We start from the raw sequence: 21,373 nt of genomic DNA, 5'->3' as shown, positions 1-21,373 counted from the left end.
GACAGGCATACAGAGACACAGACAGACAGAGAGACAGGCATACAGAGACACAGACAGACAGAGAGACAGGCATACAGAGACACAGACAGACAGAGAGAGACTCAGAAAGAAAGAGACCTAGAAGCTTAGACAAAGTATTTGGTGGGGTTAGGGATGGAAAGAGAGACATTGTGATGTAGATAATGGTTGTAGGGGGAGAGCAGGAATGGTGCTCCTCATTTCCCTGGGGATGGATTGTCACTCGGAGAGGTACATCCACAGCACTGACCTTTGCAGTGCTTTCCAGAGCCTGCTTGCTTGCAGTATAGTTTATTGAGACGATGAGGGTAGGTGAGATGGAATGGATTGTTGCTTGCTTCTTATAGAATAGTTGGGCATATACTTGGGCCATGGGAACCATTGTGTGTAAGTAGTCTGGACCATGGGAGTTGCTGTGGGAGGACAAGAAGGTGGTGCTGTGCTCTGGTTGGGAGATCATTGCTATGTATATGGAAGGGCACAGGGGTTCCTGTATGTGGAGAGAATGGGCTAAGCCTTCAGGAATCACCCTCATGTTTTGTGTTCAGTTGGGGGGTGGGACTGAGCACTGAGGATCCGGGCATGGGACCTGGAAATCATTCTTTGTGTTGTATTGGGAAAGGGGAGAAAATGGACTTGGATGCATTGTAATTTGAAGTCCCCTTCATAGAGAGGAATGGGACAAAGGGGTCCAGCCACTCCGGGGCTACACAGGGAGGGGAGGGTCACTTTGGGATGTTATGAAAGGGCACTGAGCCCCTAGAGTCCACTTGACCCCCACAATAGGCCTTCTTCTGGCCTCATTTTGCTGGGAGAAGGCTTGGATCCAGCTGCCCCGGGAAGCCTATTGCTGAAAGGTTATTAACCAGGAGCTGAGATTGAGAGAAAGCTCATATTTCGTTTTCTCTCCTCCTCCTTTTTATTCCAGGTTCGGGATGGGGAGGCCATCTTCCTGGGCTACCCGTGGCCTGCTGCTCCAGCTGTTACTGCTCTGGGCCTGGGGGCAGGGTAAGTTGGTGCCTGGGGAGTTGGGGAAGAACCAAGGACAGGAAGAATGGGGAATCTTTGTCCACCCTCCCATCCTCTCAGTCTGCTCTCTCCCTTCCTGTGGCATTCTTTTCTTCTTTGGGTCCCAAACCTGTCGTCTGGCTTTAGATTGGCTAAGGCCCAGTGGTCTTTGGAGAACTAGATCTATCTGTATCCCCTCCTACTTTACTTTTTATTATTTTTTTTTGGTGAGGCAATTGGGGTTAAGTGATTTGCCCAGGGTCACACAGCTAGTAAGTGTCAAGTGTCTGAGGCCAGATTTGAACTCAGGTCCTCCTGAATCCAGGGCCAGTGCTTTATCCACTGTGCCACCTAGCTGACCCCGGACCCAGATAACTCTGGAGGAGAGAGTGAGGTTGGTGACCTTGCACAGCTCTTCCTCACTTAAATCCAATTCAGTACAAGTCATGTCATCACCTCCCTGATGTCATGGTCCTCTTAAAGGACAAAAAACAAGAAGACTTAACTGCTAGAGGGGACCTCCTTCTCAATGACTTCAAAGGCCTGCCCTCAGGCAGCTCATTCCTGAAGCCCTAAACTCCCATATCCAAATACTGCCCCCATTAGATGCCTGTAGCTACCACCATCCCATCTCTTTGTTTTGTCATAGAGTTTAGACATAGATATGGATTTACAAGGAAATAAATAAAATGGCAGAAATACTATATTAGCAAGAATATAGACTGCTACTGAGTAAAGGCTGCATCCCTAACAGGAAAAATATGTAGGCATATACTGAAAAATAATTGCACAAAATAACCACAACCCCAAATCGGATTTACTTGGAAAGTTTCACGTGGTGCATTATACATGTGTTAACAATTCTTTCTGTTCATACAAAGGGGGAAGGGGAGAGGGGTTGATGATTGAAATGAATAAGGTTCAACTTGATTCTAGCCTCATTCAGGCTTTATACAAATCAGCTTTGGGGACAAGGCCTGGTCTGTATCAGGCCCAGTATAGTAATAACCCCAATTTAAAAGGAAACATGGAAAACTGTCTGTCAATATTCTGTACTCTCCTGCCTGTTTTTCGTCCTAATCAGACTCTTAACCTCCCTCTCCTGGGAGGGTGGGAGACAGAAATGCTCAGACCTGCCCAGCTTCAGGGAGGGAAGGAAATGACCCTATGAGGCCTCTGAAGCTGCCAGAGAATATACTTATGCAAATCTATGCAAACTTGCACATGTCCTCATTAACACTGTCATGCACCTGATAGACCCCTCCAGTGGAAGCCTCTGAGGACTTGGAGGAGAGAAAAGGGGTGGGAATGGGGGTGGGGGGGAGGGGGAGGGACATAACAAGCCTACCAGGATGCAACAAGCCTATCATGATCCGTTACTGCCCGGACAGGATATGCATAAGAAAAGGGTTAGAGAGCAGGGGACGGTCTTATTAATTCGACACATATTTAATGTATCTCCAACACACAGAGACCTGTGTTGAAAACTGGTGGAGATAGAGAGTTTAGCTAAGACCTGATCCCTGTCCTCATGAAGCTTATGGGCAAGTGGGAGGGTGACATCCACACAGGTAATTTTTTAAAATAATAGTTTATATATTAAATTATAAGTTAACCGGAGAGATGCCAAATACTTAAGATCTGAGTGAGAAGCTCATTACTGATCAGATGCATCTGGGTGGCATGTGAGTTTGACTTTAAAGGACAGATAGGGATGGAGTATAAGGAATAGGGTGTGATCAAGACAAAAAAGCAGAAGAGCACAACATAGGTTTGGGGGGAGGGGCGATGCAGAGTACTTCACAGAATGTCAAACTAGAAAGAAATTAAGGGATTGTCTAATTTCATCCCTTCCTTTCACAGATATGAAAATCCAGGCCCAGAGAAGGGAAGGGATTAGACTCAAAAGGAGGTTTACCTGATTGATAGGCCTAAGATCAAACAATGTGTTTAGACTCAGAAGGTCTTGGTTTAAATTCTGCTTACTATTTAATAATAATAATGATAATAATAGCTAACATTTACATAGTTCTTATTAAATGCCAGGCACTTTGCTAAGTGCTTTACAAATATTATCTCATTTGATCCTCACAACAACTATTATCCCCATTTTACAGATGAGGAAACTGAGTCAAAGGTTAAAGTGACTTGCCCAGGGTCACACAGCTAGTAAATATTTGAAGCCAGATTTGAACTCAGTGCTCTAGGCCCAACACTCTAGCCACTGTGAAACCTAGCTGGCTAACAAGTCACTTAACTTCCCAGGGCCTCAGTTTAACCATCTGTAAAGTGAGATAATCCAAGGCCCCTTGATCTATAATTCTGTGATCTCTCCTCCACGTACATGGCCTTCTCCATGGACCCCAAGGACCTGTCATTCAAAAAATAACATATTCCCTTCTTACTTCTCATGAAGTTATGGAGCCATGATGGCGCTGACTTAGGATCTTCATGTGGTTCCTCTTCCCCCAGTGTTGATGGACCCGCATCTTGGCAGACTCCCCTGCCAGTGGCATTTGTCCGGCTGCTCATTATTGTGTTAGCCATCGAGGAGACACACATGACTTCCAACCCCCCCTGCCAATGGCTGGGAGAAGCACTGCCTGTGTGTCAGCCCCTGATCCCACTCGCTTATCCCCAACATCTTCTCTTCTCTGTCCCTGGCATTGGCGCAAAAGCCTCCTGGGTATCACCTCCTGCTTCTCTATCTTGGAATGATCTAGGATAACTTCTCTGTGCAGAGCAGGGCGGTACTGACACAGAGACGAGGTGTCTGGAGTGTCTTCTGAGCTGGAAATGAATTTTACTCCACTTTACAGAAGCCAAGAACTGGCTCTCATCCCTGTGTACAACTCTGTTCCTCCACATGAGATAGTCTGCAAAATACGGGGGTGGAACCCAGGATGGGAAGTTCTTTGTGAAGGGGAGAAACCCGAGACACTCCTAGACTTCCCATGAACCCAAGGGACAGGGGAGGAAGGCAGGATTGGCTCTCAGGGCAATACTGACAAGATAGGTGAGCGAGGAAGGGATCAGAGAGATTAAGCCCATCCCCATAGAGATTTCAACAATCCTAAGAAATTGATTTAGAGCCAGATGTCTTAGAGACCATTAAATTCAGCCTCCTCCTTTTATATATAAAAAAACTGGGGATGAGAGACTTGTCTGGCATCACACAAATAGTGTCTGAGGAAGAATTTGAGCTTCCGCCTTCCTGACTCTAGGCATCCACCATGCTGCCTCGCTCTGCCTTACTGGGGAGATCTTAGAATTTCTTCCACTGGCCCAGGGGTCTTCCCTCTAATAACCCCTCAGTCCTAGGACCCCCAGCAACTTGTTGACCTGAGTTGTGGGAGGAGTGAAAGGGATGTCTTATCTCGTTGACTCAGATTCTGCTCCTAACATCGCCATTGATTCAGTGTGTGACCTTGGCTAAGTCATGAGTGCCTCCTCTTGATTTCCAAATCTGTAAAATGAAAAGATTAGTTTGAGATCCCTTCTAGATCGGACATTCTTTGATTTTAAATCAGATAACGTATGTGAAAACATTTTGGAAATGAGGACTTTGGAAACATTAAACCCTCTATAAAAGTGAGGTGAGGGGCAGCTAAGCACCAGCCCTGGATTCAGGAGGACCTGAGTTCAAATCCGGCCTCAGACACTTGACACTTATTAGCTGCGTGACCCTGGGAAAGTCACTTAACCCTCATTGCCCCGAAAAAATAAGTGAGGTAGGGGCAGCTAGATGGCGAAGTGGATAGAGCACCGGCCCTGGAGTCAGGAGTACCTGAGTTCAAATCCAGCCTCAGACACTTAACACTTACTAGCTGTGTGACCCTGGGCAAGTCACTTAACCCCAATTGCCTCACTTAAAAATAAAATAAAATTAAAAAAATAAGTGAGGTGAACCTCAATAAGGACAGGATAATTGGGGTTTGTCCCTAGGACACTAAAATAGGTACTTATAGCACTTATGCAGGTAGAAATAACTAATTTTAGCCTCTAGTTCAAGAATAGTTAAAAATTGGAGGCTACCTGTGGGATCATCTTCTTCCCATCCCTTTCATCCCAGGTGAGTGTGTCAGTAGCTCAGCCCTGCTCTATTCCTTTCTCACTCCCCAGTTATCTTATTTGCCTCTCCCCCATCCCTGCCCCAGCAAAACACTCAGATACCATCTTAGAGTTTTCACCCATATGGACTGATGATCTAGAGTCTCTATATCTTCACCATAGAGTGGTGTACCAGGGTCTCTCCGTCCTGAGGGTTTGTGTCCTAAATTCCAAGGTCTCCCTGTCCATTTAACTGATTTGGTCTTTAAAAGTTAATTGGTGGGGGGCAGCTAGGTGGCAAGAGGGACAGCTAGATGGCAAAGTGGATAAAGCACCAGCCCTGGATTCAGGAGGACCTGAGTTCAACTCCGGCCTCAGACACTTGACACTTACTAGCTGTGTGACCCTGGGCAAGTCACTTAACCCCCATTGCCCTGCCCCCCCCAAAAAAAAGTTAATTCAGGGGTGGGGCAGCTAGGTGGCAAGAGGGACAGCTAGGTGGCGAAGTGGATAAAGCACCAGCCCTGGATTTAGGAGTACCTGAGTTCAAATCTGGCCTCAGACACTTGACACTTACTAGCTGTGTGACTTTGGGCAAGTCACTTTACCTTCATTGCCCCACCAAAAAAAAAATTAATTCAAGAGCACTTTTAATACTGCTTACCCTAGGCCCTACAATTACCAGCTACAGATGTGAGTCTTCCTGACTCCAGTACTCTATCCACTGCACCACCCACCTGCCTCTGGTCATGTGGTCAATATGGTATGAGTAAGCACCTGGCATAGTGACTTGCACATAGTAGGCATTCAATACAGCTAGGTCTTGATTGGAGTGAATAATGAATCCCCTGAAGTGATAGCATGTATTTAAATTTGCACTATTTCAATTTATAATTATGTAAAATATGGTTATTGGTTCCACCCCACTAGAAATATGAAATGCTAATTTGAATAATTTGACCACTTCAGGGGATGTTATTCTAACTAATCAGGGCCTACCTGTAAATATTTATTAAATTAAAGGATAGGGAAATAGCAAAAAGAACACTGGTCCTCATGATTGTTGTTATCGTTTAGTTATGTCTGATTCTTCGTGACCCCGTGGATCATAGCACACCAATACTGTCCGTGGGGTTTTCTTGGTAAAGATACTAGAGTGGTTTGCCATTCCCTTCTCCAATGGATTAAAGCAAACAGAGGTTAAGTGACTTGCCCAGGGTCACACAGCTAGTGAGTGTCTGAGGTCATATTTGCACACAGGTCTTCCTGACTCCAAGTCTAACACTCTATCCACTATGCCACCTATCTGCCTCCCTCATGATACCTGGGTTCAACCCCAGCTTCAACACTATACTTTGTCCAGGTCATTCCTCCACTCAAGGATTTGGTTTCTTTGTCTCTAAAGTGAATGGGTTGAACTAAATGATTGCAAAGAGGCTTCCAGCTCTGACTTTTTGTGTTCTAAAGGCCCATCTGTGATTCTTTGAAACTGATTTCTATCTAATGAGGAAGGGGGCCAGGCATGTAGGACTAGAAGAAATTCGGCAGTTGGACTGAAGTACATCACTTCTAGACTATATTTCAGTGAGACTAAAAGAGCTCTTGTTTCCTCCGGCTCAGGGACCCAGGATGCTGAAGAAGTCATCCGAATTCAGAAGGTGACCCATGGCACTGTGCGGGCAGGGCTGGCAGAGCTGGTGGCCCTACCATGCCTCTTTGTCCTCCGACACCCCCGGGAGCCTGGCCCTCCGCACGACCCAGCTCGGGTCAAGTGGACCAAGGTTCGGTCAGCGTCAGGCCAGAGGGTGGAACTACCAGTCCTGGTAGCCAAGGACAATGTGGTAAAGGTGGCACGTGGCTGGCAGGGCCGGGTGACGCTGCCTGGATACCCCCAGAACCGTTCCAATGCCACCCTGGTGCTGGGGCCCCTGCGGGCCAGTGATGCTGGCCTCTACCGCTGTGAGGTAGTGACTGGCATTGAGGACGAACAGGACCTGCTACCCCTGGAAGTGACTGGTCAGTACCTGGCTGGGAGGATGGGGGGGGCGGCATACTGGGCCTTTAGCCTGGGGCTAGAGGAAGCTCTGAGCAGTAAGAGACCCTCGGACTAGGGAAAAGCTAAGCCCAGTGAATTGTTTATTCTCCCCTCTCTCCCTTCTCCTCCCTCAGGTGCTCAGTAAGGCAGGAAAGGCACCTGCAGCCAAAATGTCTCCCCATTTTACTCCCCATCTCCTCTTTCTCCAAAGCAGGGAGAAGGAAAGCAGAAGGAGAGCAAGGAAGGCTGGAGACGTGAGATGAGGGTGACATTATTCAGGGGCTGATCACCTCCACAGAGATGACAAATTGACCAGTAAAAGAAGGGACTAGGAGGGAAGTAGAGTCGAGGCAGACTAGATTTGGCACCATGAAATTGTAGGATTGTTGTAGTTGTGATTTACCACACCTGTGATTTTATGAGTACGGGGAACTCTCATTTGAGCACCTCTCTCTAGCACAGACAGAGGTAACTCCTTTGCCTGGGCCACTGAGAAGGGAGGTGACTGGCCCAAAGTCTCACAGCCAGTCTGTATCTGAGGAGGAACATGAACCAGGATCTTCCCAGGTCTCATGACATTCATAGCACCATAAAAATGAAATAGAATCAGAATTTATATAAACAAATGGAACAATCATGCAATTATGGAACCTATGCAGACGACTCCCAGAACTAATTCTCTAGCCCTGATCCACATTCCCAGCTGCCTCTAGGATGTGGGATTATAAAATTATAGCTCAAATAACTAGCATTTTCATTTAAGAGAGGTGCTATATATAAGCAACTCAGACACACACCTCAGCCCGACAGACACTGGAGTAATCCCAGTTTGGGAGGGATTAATCAGGGAAGGCTTCATGGAGGGGAGAAAAGCAGGCCCAAAGAAAGAAGTTTGCCCAGTGGTGATGATGATGGTGTCAATGTCAACTGGCATAAATATGGGATTTTAAGACTTGAAAATAATATTAGAAACACTATCACTATGTCCTCTTAGTGGGAGATACCCCTATGGGTATTTTTAAAGTGTCCCTGATATCCCTCTCCACTCCCCTAAGATCCCTCTTCTATCCATCCCCTCATCCCCGCAGGTGTTGTATTCCACTATCGCTCTTCCCTGGGCCGCTATACCTTGAGCTTCCAGGCAGCCCGGGAAGCGTGCCGCCGCAACTCTGCCACCATCGCAGCCCCCCGCCACCTGCAGGCCGCCTTTGAGGATGGCTATGACAACTGTGATGCCGGCTGGCTGTCGGACCGCAGCGTCCGGTGAGTGGGCCCTGGGATATGGGATGGGATGGAGCCACGGACATCAGGATAGCAGCAACTTGAGCCAACCCCTCAGAACTGTGGGTGCTGCTTGGAGGTGGTGATAGCGTGGACCTGATAACTTTAGGGAAATGGATGTTGGATCCTAGAACCTTAGCATCTCAGAGATGAAAGGGACCTTGGGGTTCATTTGCTTGTACATTCAATGGTTCTCTCCTTCATCCCTCTCCCTACCTCTATCCACCTACCTTGGGAAGGTGAGGAGGTGATCTGAGATCTAAAGAGGACAAGAGACCTTTGAGCCATGAGACCTTCTCATGCCTGTCTGTCTTATTCCAGTATCCCAGAATTAACTTACTTTTTTAAATCATAAAAATATTTTATTGTCTTCCAGTTTCATATAAAGATAGTTTTCAACATTTGTTTTCATACGATTTTGAGTTTCAAATTTTTCTCCCATTCTCCCTTTCCACTCCCCTCCCCAAGACGGAAAGCGATCTGATATAGATTATATATGTACAATCACATTAAACAGATTTCTCCATTAGTCATATCCAGCATTAACTTCCTAACTAGAATTGATCTTCCTTTAGATACCCCATCACACTGTCTAGGCCTGGTTGTTATGGAGACCGGAACAGCCAACCAGGAGTCCGTAGCTACGGCCGACGAGATCCTCATGAGCTCTATGATGTTTATTGTTTTGCCCGGGAACTGAGAGGCAAGTATAAAGCCTGTCAATTGCAGTCCAGTACGTACTAGTGCCTACCCTAAGCCCATGCCTGTGTCTTCCCCTTCCCCTGCAACCCAGAGAGCTAAAGCAACCTACCAAGATCACACATGGGTTCTAGCTCAGATTGCCCACCTCCCAGCTGAGGTCATTTACATGGAAAACTTCCCTCTCCACCACTTCCCATAGTACCCCTTCCATCTCCTTCAGCCTGGGATATCTGAGAACCCAGCATGACCTTCATCCTCCTGTTCTTCCTGGTAGGAGAAGTCTTCTATGTGTCACCACCCAGCCGACTCACACTGTGGGGAGCCCGGGCTCAGTGCCAGAGTCAGGGAGCAGTTCTGGCCACTGTGGGTCACCTCTACTTGGCCTGGCAGGAGGGCCTGGACCAATGCGACCCAGGCTGGCTGGCAGATGGCAGTGTCCGTTATCCCATTCAGACACCCAGGCGGCGCTGCGGTGGTGAGGCTCCTGGGGTCCGGACCCTCTACAATTTCTCCAACCGCACTGGTTTTCCTGAGCCCTCAGTCAAGTTTGATGCCTACTGCTACCGAGGTATGCACTCATTCAACAAACTTTGTCTCCAGAGACAAAAATGAAACCACATTTACTCTAAGGGAGGACTTGGAAAAGGACACAAAGTGGGGCAGCTAGGTGGCACAGTGGATAGAGGAGCAGCCTTGGAGTCAGGAGGACCTGAGTTCAAATCTGGTCTCAGACACATACTAGCTGTATGTCCCTTGGCAAGTCAGTTAACCCCAATTGCCTCCCCCCGCAAAAAATAATAATAGTAATTTTTTTTTTTAAAGAAAAGAAAGGGACCTGAGGAAGCAAGGGATTGCTCTAGCCCAGGAGCAATTTCCCTCCACCCCCACCCATTTCTCCTGAAGAAACAACTTCTAGACATCTGCTCTGGCTTCCTATAAGCTAACAGATTATTGGGGCTACAATCCATTATTTATTTGGCTGGAAGTTATGAATGTCTTCTCTAGATGAGCTAATAATTTTCAGTCTGTTCTCCAGACTGGACCCTAATTTAAAGACTGAGCCCCAACCCTATCAGCTTTAGGACTTGACTGGAGAGTGCAGGTGGTTCACGGCAGCTCATCGCCACTCTTAGCAGCTGGTTTACTAAGACAAGAGCCAAGGCTTCTGAGACCACCAGTCAGTCACTCAGCAAGCATTTCTTATGTACCTACTATGTGGTATTTCATCCTAGAGGTGATAAGGAACTACTGGAGTTTGCTGAGTAGGGGAGTAACATGGCTAGAGCTGGAAGATCGATTTGAGGGCCGTGTTGAGGTTGTACTGGAATGAGAAGAGACTTGAGGCAGGCAGACCCACCAGCAGGCTATTGCAATAGTCCAGAGGTGAGGTGATGAGGGCCTGCACCAGGCTGGTGGCAGTGTCAGAGAAGAGAAGGGGGCATATATGAGAGATGTTATAGAGGTAAAATCCACAGGCCTTAATTATCAAGAGATTGGATATGAGGAGAGAGAGATAGTAAGCAGCTGAAGATGACTGGGGGACTGGAAAGATGGTGGTACCCTCAATAGTAATTAAGGAAGTTAGGAAGAAGGGAGAGTTTGGGGGAGAAAGATAATCACCTCAGTTTTGGACATGCTGAGTTTAAGATGTCTACTGAATATCCAGTTTAAGATGTCCAAGAATGGGTCTTGTCCACCTCAGGGAAGGGGGAAATGTTATAGTTCCTCACCTCCTGCTTGTCCCACATATCATAGATCTTTCAGCATTGACTGAGATGAAGGATAAGCAAGGATCAGGGAGACTGGATAATGGATGTTCACATACGTTTCTAAACTTTCCTGATCACTTATTTGGTCACCTCTGGGAGGCCTGTTAAGCACAGTCACTGAATGTTTCAGGTGGAGACCTTCAATCTTAGAATATCAGAGCTGATTTTACAGAGGAGGAAACTAAGGCCCAGAGAGAAGTGATTTGCCTAAAGTCACACAGCAAGTGAGTAATAAACCAGGACAAAGAATCTTCATATCCTGATTACTGGTCCAGGTCTCAATAGTAATAATTATAGGATTTATATAGAACTAGATAGATAGATAGATAGATAGATAGATAGATAGATAGATAGATAGATAGATAGATAGATAGATGAAAGACATAGGTAGATAGATGATAGATAGAGGTTTGTGAAGCATTTTACATATATTATCTCATTTGGTCCTTACAGCAACCTTGTGAGGTACAATTATCATCCCCATTTTACAGATAAGGAAACTGAGGCAGACAGAGATTAAATGACTTACCCTGAGTCACACAGCTAGTTAGTGTCTGAGGTTGGATTTGAACTCAGGTCTTCCTTACTACAGATCCACCTTTCTATCCACTGTCCCACCTAGCTCTTCAACCTCAATACCGTGAAAAACCTGTCTTCAATTTCCTGGAGCAAAAGGGTGTTGAGAGAATCACAGGTTCATAGATTAAGGTTGGACGGGACCTTGGACCTCCAATTTACCCTGCATATACCTTGCACATACATAGTTGTTTTCGTGTTGTATCCCCCATTAGACTGTGAGCTCCTTGAAGGCAGAAACTGCTTTTGCCTTTCTTTATATCCCCAAAGCCTAGCACAGTGCCTGCACATAGTCAGCACTTTATAAAATCTTTATTGATTGACCAAAGGCCCTCTAGTACAACTCTTCCAATTTATAGTTGAGGAAACTGAGGCCCATGGAGGTCAAGTGACTTGCCCAAGGTCATCCAGGTAGTAAAGTCAGAGATAACACCAGAGAAGTAGATCTTTGTGTCTGGAGAAGGCAGACCCTGGGACAGGGTAAACGTACCTAGGAGGCACAGCTGGCTTTGTGAACTAATCATTCTCTTTCCTCCTCACCCCTCAACCCTGCACTACCTGGCTTAGTTAAAGTGTAATTAAGGTTTATAATATGTCTTGTCCTAGCCCCTGATAAAGGACCTTCTGCCTCCCGAGAGACCCTCTTCTTCCCTCATCCATCCCCTCTCTTTATCTCCCAGCTGCCACCAAAAGAGCCAGAGCAAGGAATCACCATGAAATGAGCATGAGATATGATGAGGCTGCCGGGGAGAAAGGACAGGTCATTGTTCCCTCTAGCAGAGGAGAGGGTGGGGTACTGAATGCTCTCTCAGGTTCTCCCCAGCCCTGACTGTCTAGACTCTAAGGGCGCTCCCAGCTCTGATACTGTTTTCTAAGGGCCCTCCCATCTTGGACATCCTTGGTTCCAAGGGCCCTCCCAGCTCTGACCTTGTATAGTCTGAGAGCTCCCTTTGCTCTGACATTCTCTGACATTCCCTTCCATAGAATCCAGGCCCCAGGATCCTTCATGCTCCCCTTCTTCTCCCTCCCCCTACATTCACCTCTCAGCCGCCAGCAAGCACCGTCTGCACAGCTCACATTCCCTATTTTTGGCTGGAACAGAACATATTGGGACAGGATATATTTATCTCCATCCCCGCCTGCCTTGGGGGGATCCACAGGTTCTGTTCCTGACTGGGTTGTTTGGGGGAGGATTATTTGGGCTGAAGAAGAAAATACTCTCCTGTCCCCACCCCGTCCTCTCCCCTATCCACTCCCCCTAACCCCAATCCAGCCCAAGCTTTCATTCCGGCACTCCTAGTTTAGGAAGAGGGCACCAACATCACCTCAGTCATCCAGGATGGAAATGCTAATGTTCCCTGGGACTATGACCTTTTCCTCATGCCCCATGTCCAATCAGTCCCCAAATCTGCCAATTCTCCCTCTGTAATATCATTTTCATCCATCCCTTTCTTCTCACCTCCTGCCCTCAAGAAGTCTCTGGTCTTGTCCACAGCTAGGAAAAATCAGAGCTGCATCTGTCGAAACAAATGCCTTCTTCCCAGTAGCATGGGGGACAGCTAGGTGGCAATAAGGATAGAACACCAGGCTTGGAGTCAGAAAGACTTGAGTTCAAATCTAGTAAGTGCCTCAGGCACTTGCTAGCTGGGTGACCCTGGGCAAGTCACTTCACTTCTGCCTGCCTCAGTTTTCTCATCTGTAAAATGGCAACAATAATATCACCTACTTTACAAAGTCATTGTGAGGATTAAATGAGATTATAATTGTAAAGTGGTATGTAAATGCTAACAATTATAGCTGCTGAAGGCTTGGTGTTCCTGATTCTCTTACAGCCCATCACCCCACATCTCCACCCAGGTACCGAGATAACCCTGCTGTTGATGGGGAAGACCAAGAGGCTCTGTCTGCAGATGACCTGCCCATCCCAGGCCACAAGAATGTTCTGCCCCTGGACTCCCAGGAACCTCTGGTTTTCAGTGGGGTCCCTGCTGATGAACAGTCCCAGGACCCCTCCCTGCTTCCCAATGAGGCTGGGTCTGGAAAGGCACGGGGGACCCCAGTCCCATTCCCTGGGACGCCTTCCTTGGTCCAAGCCAGGTCCCAGGAGCCAGAGCTGCCCAGACAAGAGGAACCGTGGCTGAATATGGTAGACGGAACACCTCTGCCCAGGGGTTTCCAAGTCGAGACTGTCCTCCCAGAGGGCACAGAGACCCAGCCCTCAGCCGTGGTAGGGACAGGAGGTGCCACCCCAAACCCCGGACTCACAGAGGACCTCAAAGCCAAGGGGACAGTGGTATCTGCCACTGAAATGGGCACAGAATCTGATGCCCAACCAACGAGTGGCACTGCAGTGACTCCAGTGGGCACCACAGCCAGGAGGAGGGGTCTGAATGGACGGTACTTCCAGCAGCAGCTTCTGGAACAGGCGACCTCCAGGACGGGGTGGGGCATCAGGACAGGCACAAGCCCCACTCCCCCAGCCACCAAGGAGGCCGGGAACCATGTGGAGCTGCCCCTAATCACAGCCACCAGGCCCATGCTGGACTCCCAGATCACTCTTTCCAATGAGGTGGACAGACCCCACCCTAGTGAGTCTCTCACCCCAACTACAGCCCTTGGAGGGGACCTTGTGGCTGGAAATTCCCCAGAACCCTTTGAAGCCAACACTGTCCTGAGAAACCCCGCCTCTAGGCAGCACTTGTGGGGAACCCCAGGTCTAAAGGGGGAGTCAAAGAATCTCTGAGTCAAAGGGGAACTCAAGAGGACATTTAGTCCAACCTGTCTGTACCTCAAAAATATCTCTTCTCTGGCGTCCCCTAAAAAGGATCATCCAGCCTAAAGACCCCCAATGAGAGGGAATCTGCCACCTCCTGAGGCGGCACTCTGTGAAAGCTCTAATTGTTAGGAAGTTTTCCTTGGAAGCAAGCCCAAATTTGCCTTTTTGCAAATTCCACTCATTGTTCTCCCCACTGGGGCCAAACAGAAAAAAGTCCAATTCCTCTTCCCAATGACAGTTTTTCAGATACCTAGAGGAAAACAGACTGCTCTTCCCCTTTCCTACCCCACCCCCCAATCAAGGCTTCTCATCTGTAGGCCAAACACTCCACTTTCTCCAGAGTATCCCACTCTGACATGACCTGGAAGGCCTTCACCATCCCAATCACCCTCCTCAGGAGACCCTCTGGCTTAGCAGTGGCCTATCTAAAGGCCACAGGGCCAGGTAGAGTCAGCTTCCTAAAGCCCTGAGTGCTCAGAGTGGTAGTGAGGGGTCCTGCAGTGCCTTCAGCCCTCTCTTGATGCCTCTAAGCTGTGGTACTTTCTATTAGTTAGAATGAAGAATGGGGGAGACACAACCCCATCGAAGGGTAGGCCTCTTTCTAGAAGGCTTCTGAGGACATAGAAGGTCAGAGCAGGGGGGAGACTTAAAACATAGACTGAAGAATGTCAGGGCTGGAAGGATTCCCTGAGATCATTCAGTCCAACCTTTTCATCCTATAGAGGAGGGAAGGAGTGAATGGTGTGTGGTCCGTGGTCATTTTGGCACCTAGAAAGCCATGGGGGAGGAACGAATTAGATATGAAAGAGCTTTCCTCTATGCTGGCATTGGTGTCTCCATCCATTGGGTCTTGGAGCTGGAAAATCTTGATCCTGCTTCTGGCTGTTACTAACTTAGAACATGACCTTGGATGAGTCACTTTCCTACCTGTAAAAACAAGGGGGAAAAACTAGATTATCTCTAAGATCCCTTCCAGCTCTGACATTTTGAGTTCGATCAAGCCTTTCAGTGCCCAAATCAAGGTAAGTGGAGACAGAGAGGTCTCTTTCCTGATGGCATTTGTGAAGAGGGCACTTGCCTGTGGGCAGTGGTTGGTGGGGCAGCACCCGTGCCAGGCCAATATCTTCCAGGTTGATGGAGGAGATACTTCTATCTCCCAGCCCACCCTCCAGTGTCAGAGGATTTGACTTCCCAGGGGAGGATCGGCAGCCCAGGCCCAGCAGATGCTTTATTTTTCCAACTAAAAATAAATGTTTTGTGGAGCTAGCTCATTAAAACTCGAATTACAGATTGTAGCAAGCCATTAAGTTTTATAGGGGGAGCCATCAAGAGGACACTGAAGGGAGCAGGCACCTGCAGGGATGTAAGGCTCACCTAATCCACTTGTCTTCTCCTCAACAAGTCACTTAGCATCAGAACTGTGGAGTCTGGGCCTCCAGCCCCCACCCACCACTTTCCCTCTTCTCCGCCCCTCCCCCCTGCCCCTAACCAATCACTTTTCTGTTAGGACCCAGGGAAGTACTCCTGGGTCAGGAAGCCTGGAGGCTTAGACCTTTGGTCAGGATACCCCAGTTCTGATGCTTATTATCTGTAGGAGTTCTGAGTATTCCATTGTCTCTCTGGACCTTCATTTCCCCATCTGTAAATGAAAGGCTTGGGCAGCGGGGTCTCCAAGTTCCCTTCCAGCTCAAAGGCAATCTGCTACAATGAAAAGAGTACTGGTTTTATAGGTGGGGGTCTGGGGCTTGGAGCCCAGTTCTGCCACTTATGACAGTGTGACTGATCTTGGATGCTCTCTGACCCTCATTTTCTTCATCTGTTAAATGGGGTGGGGAGTTGAACTGGATGACTCACAGCACCCCTTCCCGTTCTAAAGCTATGATCCTCAAGTCCCCTGCAGCCCTAATATTCAATGGCCCTTCCCATCTTCAAGTGCATCTGTGATCTCATGAATTTGGATTTTTCTTCCAATATTCTGCCCATAATTTTGCAGAGGAGAGCTTGACCTTCCCTCATGCCTTTTGGGTGAGGTTGGGAGGGCCCGGGAAGAAGAGGAAACCATGGAAGCATTTGGTCCAGGTTCCTGGGGAGCTGAGAATCATAGGGATGTCAGGGAAGGGTAGGTCTGAGGGAGACCCCGTAAGACCTTCCTTCCATGGCATTGGGCATGAGAAGGGAAACACGTCTTTGGTCTTGGGTTGGAGCAGGGGAAGTGGTGGGTGGCAGAGCCCAAGATGTATGCCTGGGAAAATGAAGCCCTGATATAAAGGAAGCCAATACATGATTCCCCCACCCCCTGATCCCCACGCCATTCTGTCTCAGCCTACAGATGGTCTCAGCTCTCACCAGAAAAGCCCACTTTGGAGCTGGGATCCAAGTGTCCTGAAAGCCAGCTCTCCTCTTCTCTTCCCTCCCTCACGGTGGACAGTGAGACCCCAGAGCATCCTGTCTCTACTCCCCACCTGCTTCAACCACAGCATACTGCTTCCATGGCAACCTGCAGTGCCTGGGATTGGTTGGTGCTCTCTAGAGCTTCTAAAACCCAAAGCCAACCTTGGACTTCTCATGGCCTGGTCCCTGATGTGGAAGCATTTTACCTGGCATGAGACCAAAGGCCATGGTCTTAGAAAGGAAGCTGTTTAATCCTATTATTCAAAATAATATGAATAACTCTCATTGCTATAGCATGGGAGTTCTTAACCTTTTCCACGTCTGATTTTAAAGGCATAAAATATCATACATAGGATTATAAAGGAAACCAAAAATTAGAGAGGGAAGATGTGATTTTTTTTCCCATCCAGGTCCCTTGAAATCTATCCGCAGGCCCTAAGGTAAGAACCCCTGATAAAGCACTTTGAGGTTTGCAAAAAACTTTCTTTAAAAAAAGCCCCATGCCTGACAAGGGTTCTTGTCTCTATTTTGCAAATGAGGAACCTGAGGCTCAGGTTATTTCCTGTTACATAACTCAGAAGCACCAGGATTTCTTCCACTAGGCCCTGCTATCTGAACTGTGAGATCACCCTGTCCCCAGATCTTAGCTGGATTGAAAAGAGAGGGAGCCCCACCCCCAGGGATATGACTGAGGAAGCATAGGAAGGGACTGACCATGGAGAAAATAGCTCCCTTGTGGTAGGGTCCCCCTGATTGACAGCCCCAAGTTTTGACCAGTTGGGCATCTTTGCCTCTAACTTGCTATGTGGTATTTTTATTGTAGGCTCTTCAGGAATCCAGAGTGAGGGGAGTCCACTGAGTCCCAACTCTGTGCCATCACCGGCCCCCAAGAAAAAAGAAGATACCTATCCTGGGAGCTGGGATAGCACCCGGGACCCTGAACAGGGAACCTTAGGTCCCAGCAAAGATCCCCAGCTGGGCACAGAGCCAGTAGACCGTGAGGACTCTTCAGGGGAGACCAATGGTGGTAGGGATCTGCCTGTCCTGGCCATGCTCCGAGCCCCCAAACCACCCTTAATGTCTCTTCCCACACCAACCCTGGACGCCCATCTCCCTGTCAGTGTCAGAGATGACATGGGGCTGTCTCTGTATGGTGGGACCACAGCTGCTCCGGGAATACCCCACGGTCCTTTTCCCCACAACACTGACTGGTCAGTTGAAGGGAGAGACATCCCAGGAGAGACTGAGATCAAACCAGAGACAAATGGGACTGAGCCACCTGCACCATCCACATTCCGTGGCCCCAGTTCCCAGGATAGAGGAGATCTAGAGACTGATTCCTGGTCCCTGGCTATAGGGTGGGACAGCAAGCAGCTCGAGCAAGGCCAAGAGGTTAGGCCAACTGAATATGCTGGATCCCATGAAACCTTGGGGCTAGGGACTACCTCACCAAATGGAGAAGACAGCCCGTCCCCAAGTCCAGGATCTGGCCTGTTGTTGCATCAGGACCCAACTGCCCAACTTGACACTTGGGAGGAGTCTAAAGGAACGGAGAAGCTTGATTTCTACACACCCATTCCTTCTCCTTCTCCACTCCTAGGAAGCCAGAGCCTGCAGCCCCAGCCTGACCCTGAAGAATGGGCCAGGACCAGTGAGCCCAAGTCTCAAGAGAAATTTAAGCTAGCAACCTCCTCACCCCAGCCAGCTCCTGAATCTGGGCAACCTGTTGAGCTGCCCTCCACTACCATGGGTCCAGTCAGTCCAGCCTCCCCCCATGAAGGCAGCCCCTTGGGAGAGGTAGTCTTTGTGCCCTGGACACCAGGAGTCTCAACCCGGGCCAAGAAAGATTGGGCCACTCCTGCCACCCCAGAGCCGGAGGGAGATGATATCTCTGGAGAGGGGCAGAAGGGGGCTTTGTGGGAGGCTTCCCAGACCCTGGTTCCCCTACTGCCTGGCCTACTGGAAGAAAGAGAGCCGACCAGAGATACCACCGTACATATACAAAGGCATGACCTTGAGGTCCTAGAGATTCCTGACCCCCAGGAGGTTGGCCCAAGCTCTGCTCTGGATTCAGGGGCTCAGGCTCTTGGTGAAGCTGGGAGTGGAGAGGAGCCATCGATAATGGGGGAACTGGAGAGTGGATCGTGGGCTGGGGAGAGCAACCGGAGCAGTGAGGAAGGTAAGTATGGAAGCAGGGTGACCCTCCCCAGGGGCAGGCAGCTAGCTCTGTGTGATGGAGCCTGGGGATTCGGGGGGAGGAGCCCATCTTTGGCCAGTACCTCTTTTGCCCAGCTCAATCAAGGTCTTCTTTCTGGTTTATTGGCGTTTCTGATTCATTCATGCTACAGCTCACAGAAGCACTTTGTAACCATAAAGAGCTATATGAATGTCAATCACTGTTAACCTTCCACTACATTATCCTCCAATTACCTACCACAGCATGGAAGTGGCTCTGGGCTCTCAAAGTCTAGACCAGCAGAGCATAAGCCCTGATTGAGAGCAGGGATTGGACCTGTCACTTCACTGACATGGGGAACTATCTGGTTAGAAAACTCCCTCAGCCAATGCAGGTCAGCACCTTTTGTGCAATTTACAGTCTTAGAGAGGTGTGTACAGCACTGAGGCTAAGTGACTTGTCCAGTTCCTCAGTGGGCAGCTAGGTGGTGCTGCAGAGGATAAAGCACCAGGCCTGAAGTTAGGAAGGCTCATCTTCTGGAGTTCAAACCTGGCCTCAGATACTTACTTGCTGGACAAATCATTTTACCCTGTTTGCCTCAGTTTCCTCACCTGTAAAATGAGTTGGAGAAGAAAATGGCAAATCACTCCAGTATCTTTGCCAAGAAAACCCCAAATGGTGCCACGGGGTCGTGCATGACTGAAATGACTGAAAAATAATCAGTTCCACAGAGTTAGGGGCTCAGTCTCCATCTTCCTGTCTTTCATGGCTGGCTCTCTAGCCACTATGCCGCACTATAAGCTCTGACGAATCTTTAAAGTTCTGAGTAATGGACGGTATGTGTTATGTCCAAGAACCAGCCCCTAGCTAAGTTCAGAGAGGTTTACCACCAGAAAGGTGGACCCCACATGATGGCATCTTTTTTTTTTTTTACATATAAGGTATTTTATTTTTTCCGTTACATGTAAAGATAGTTCTCAACTTTTGTTTATACAAGCTTTACAATTTCAGATTTTTCTCCCTCCCTCCCCCCTCCCCTAGACAGCAGGTAATCTGATATAGGTTATATCTATCTATCTATATATCTATATACATATACATATAGATAGATAGATAGATATACACACATATACATACACATAATAACATTAATCCTATTTCTGCATTAATCCTGCTATAAGAGAAAAAATCAGAGCAGTAATGCAAAACCTCAAAATAGAAAAAAAAAAACAACAGCACCCAAAACAAAAGAAATAGTATGGTTCAATCAGCATCTATACTCCACAGTTTTGTTTTGTTTTTTTTCTTGGATTTGGAGATCCTCTTCTATCATGAGTTCCCTGGAACTCTTCTGTACCATTGCATTGGTGAGAAGAATATAGTCCATTATAGTAGGTCAACACTCAATGTTGATGATACTGTGTACAATGTTCTTCTGGTTCTGCTCATCTCACTCATCATCAGCTCACGTAAGACCCTCCAGGTTTCTCTGAACTCCTCCTGCTCATCATTTCTTACAGCACAATAGTACTCCATTGTATTCATATACCACAACTTGTCCAGCCATTCCCCAATTGATGGGCACCCTCTCAACTTCCAATTCCTTGCTACCACGTAAAGAGCAGCTATAAATATTTTTGTACATGTGGGTCCCTTTCCCCCCTCCATGATCTCTTTGGGAAAAAGACCTAAAAGTGGAATTGCTGGGTCAAAGGGTATGCACAGCTTTATCGCCCTTTGGGCATAATTCCAAATTGCTCTCCAGAATGGTTGGATCAGTTCACAGCTCCACCAACAATGCATTAGTGTTCCAATTTTCCCACAGCTTCTCCAACATTTATTATCTTCCTTTTTTGTCATTTTAGCCAATCTGATAGGTGTCAGGTGGTATCTCAGAGTTGTTTTAATTTGCATCTCTCTAATCATTAGAGATTTAGAGCATTTTTTCATATGGGAATAGACAGCTTTGGTTTCTTCATCAGAAAACTACCTGTTCATATCCTTTGACCATTTCTCAATTGGGGAATGACTTGGATTCTTATAAATTTGATTTAATTCCCTATATATTTTAGAGATGAGGCCTTTATCAGAAGCCCTGGCCTCAAAAATTGTTTCCCAGCTTTCTGCCTCCCTTCCAATTTTGGATGCATTGCTTCTGTTTGTACAAAAATTTTTTAATTTAATATAATCAAAATCATCCATTTTGCATTTTATAATATACTCTATCTCTTGTTTGGTCAAAAACCGTTTTCCTTTCCAAAGATCTGATAGGTAGACTATTCCTTTCTCTCCTAATTTGCCTATAGTATCACCTCTTATGTCTAAATCCTGTATCCATTTTGACCTTATTTTAGTATAAGGTATAAGATGTTGGTCTATGATGATGGCATCTTTTTAGTCACATAAGCTCATTAAGTCATCTACTGAGGCATGGAGGAATTTGGGCCCAGTCCTGGTAAAGAGACTATCCACACTAACATGATCATAGATCCTTAAAGTATTGATATGGATGTACGAGCTTTGGCAATTTGGGATTTAGCTGAATTCTGAGTAGACCCTAGGGATCTGGCCAGCGATCCTAATCTTTTAGC

General features: G+C 47.5%; 1 protein-coding gene across 2 annotated transcripts in view; it reads left to right on the top strand.

Moving 5' to 3' along the window:
- Positions 1 to 21,373, top strand: part of NCAN (neurocan) — a 70,324-nt gene that overhangs the window by 11,848 nt on the left and 37,103 nt on the right. For both annotated transcript variants that reach the window (XM_043964439.1, XM_043964432.1), the window contains exons 2-8: positions 947 to 1,026; positions 6,697 to 7,092; positions 8,200 to 8,374; positions 8,968 to 9,095; positions 9,369 to 9,662; positions 13,272 to 14,027; positions 17,430 to 18,785. In XM_043964439.1, the coding sequence (XP_043820374.1) occupies positions 954 to 1,026; positions 6,697 to 7,092; positions 8,200 to 8,374; positions 8,968 to 9,095; positions 9,369 to 9,662; positions 13,272 to 14,027; positions 17,430 to 18,785 (3,178 nt within the window). In that variant the 5' untranslated portion in view covers positions 947 to 953. The remainder of the gene's footprint in view (positions 1 to 946; positions 1,027 to 6,696; positions 7,093 to 8,199; positions 8,375 to 8,967; positions 9,096 to 9,368; positions 9,663 to 13,271; positions 14,028 to 17,429; positions 18,786 to 21,373) is intronic.

This window comes from Dromiciops gliroides, chromosome 1, assembly GCF_019393635.1.
Source record: "Dromiciops gliroides isolate mDroGli1 chromosome 1, mDroGli1.pri, whole genome shotgun sequence".
NCBI lineage: Eukaryota > Metazoa > Chordata > Mammalia > Microbiotheria > Microbiotheriidae > Dromiciops > Dromiciops gliroides.
Note: the sequence above shows the minus strand (reverse complement) of the source record. Positions and strands in the feature narration are given on the sequence as shown.